At 47.9% G+C, this 756-nt stretch overlaps 1 protein-coding gene across 1 annotated transcript in view; it reads right to left on the minus strand.

The window, feature by feature from the left end:
• Positions 1–518: 518 nt before the first annotated feature.
• LOC105450303 overlaps positions 519–756 on the minus strand; it is a 1,492-nt gene continuing 1,254 nt past the window's right edge. Inside the window, exon 4 of the mRNA XM_011690087.1 lies at positions 519–591. Coding sequence (XP_011688389.1) covers positions 519–591 — 73 coding nt within the window. The remainder of the gene's footprint in view (positions 592–756) is intronic.

The raw sequence follows: 756 nt of genomic DNA on the forward strand, positions 1-756 counted from the left end.
TCTAATTGGAATGAAGTTAAAGAAGAAAGCGCTTGAGTGGTTTCATTCAAAGCCGGAACATATCGAGATGACGTTCGACGCGCTTATTGGCGAGATAAAGAAGATGTTTCGTCACCATCAGAGTAAAGTGACGCTGCGAAAGAAGTTCGAAGGACGTCTGTGGAAGAAGGACGAAACTTTTCACGAGTACGTTCACGAAAAAATGATCTTGGGAAATCGTGTGCCGATTGCTGATGACGAGATGTTGGATTACGTCATAGATGGCATCCCTGATAATACGCTGCGTGACCAGGCACGCATACAACGCTACGATACGGCAGAATCTTTGTTGGAGGCGTTCGAGAAAGTGACGCTACGAGATCGCTACACGAGTTCGACCCGATCAGACAAACGAAACGACGGCTCCACGACGATGAAGCGAGGTGAGAAAATCGGTGCGAGTGAGAAGGGCGACAAGAGCGGCGCGAGTAAAGAAGACGACGGATACGAGGCGCTGCTACAATTGCGGATCACGTGATCTAATGGGTGTAACATGTCCGACGAAGGAACGGGGCACCAAGTGCTTCGAATGTGGAGAGCATGGACACATTGCTTCAAAGTGCTCGAAAAAAATAGTGACGCAAAGGACGCGGGTAGTGCAACGAAAAATGTTTACGTGGCGACGCACTCTTCGCGCAAGAAATATACGAAAGACGTAATGATTGACGGTAAAAGTACAACGGCGCTTATTGACACGGGAAGCGATATTTCATTAAT

This window comes from Wasmannia auropunctata, unplaced genomic scaffold (genome assembly GCF_000956235.1).
Source record: "Wasmannia auropunctata unplaced genomic scaffold, wasmannia.A_1.0 LD336064.1, whole genome shotgun sequence".
NCBI lineage: Eukaryota > Metazoa > Arthropoda > Insecta > Hymenoptera > Formicidae > Wasmannia > Wasmannia auropunctata.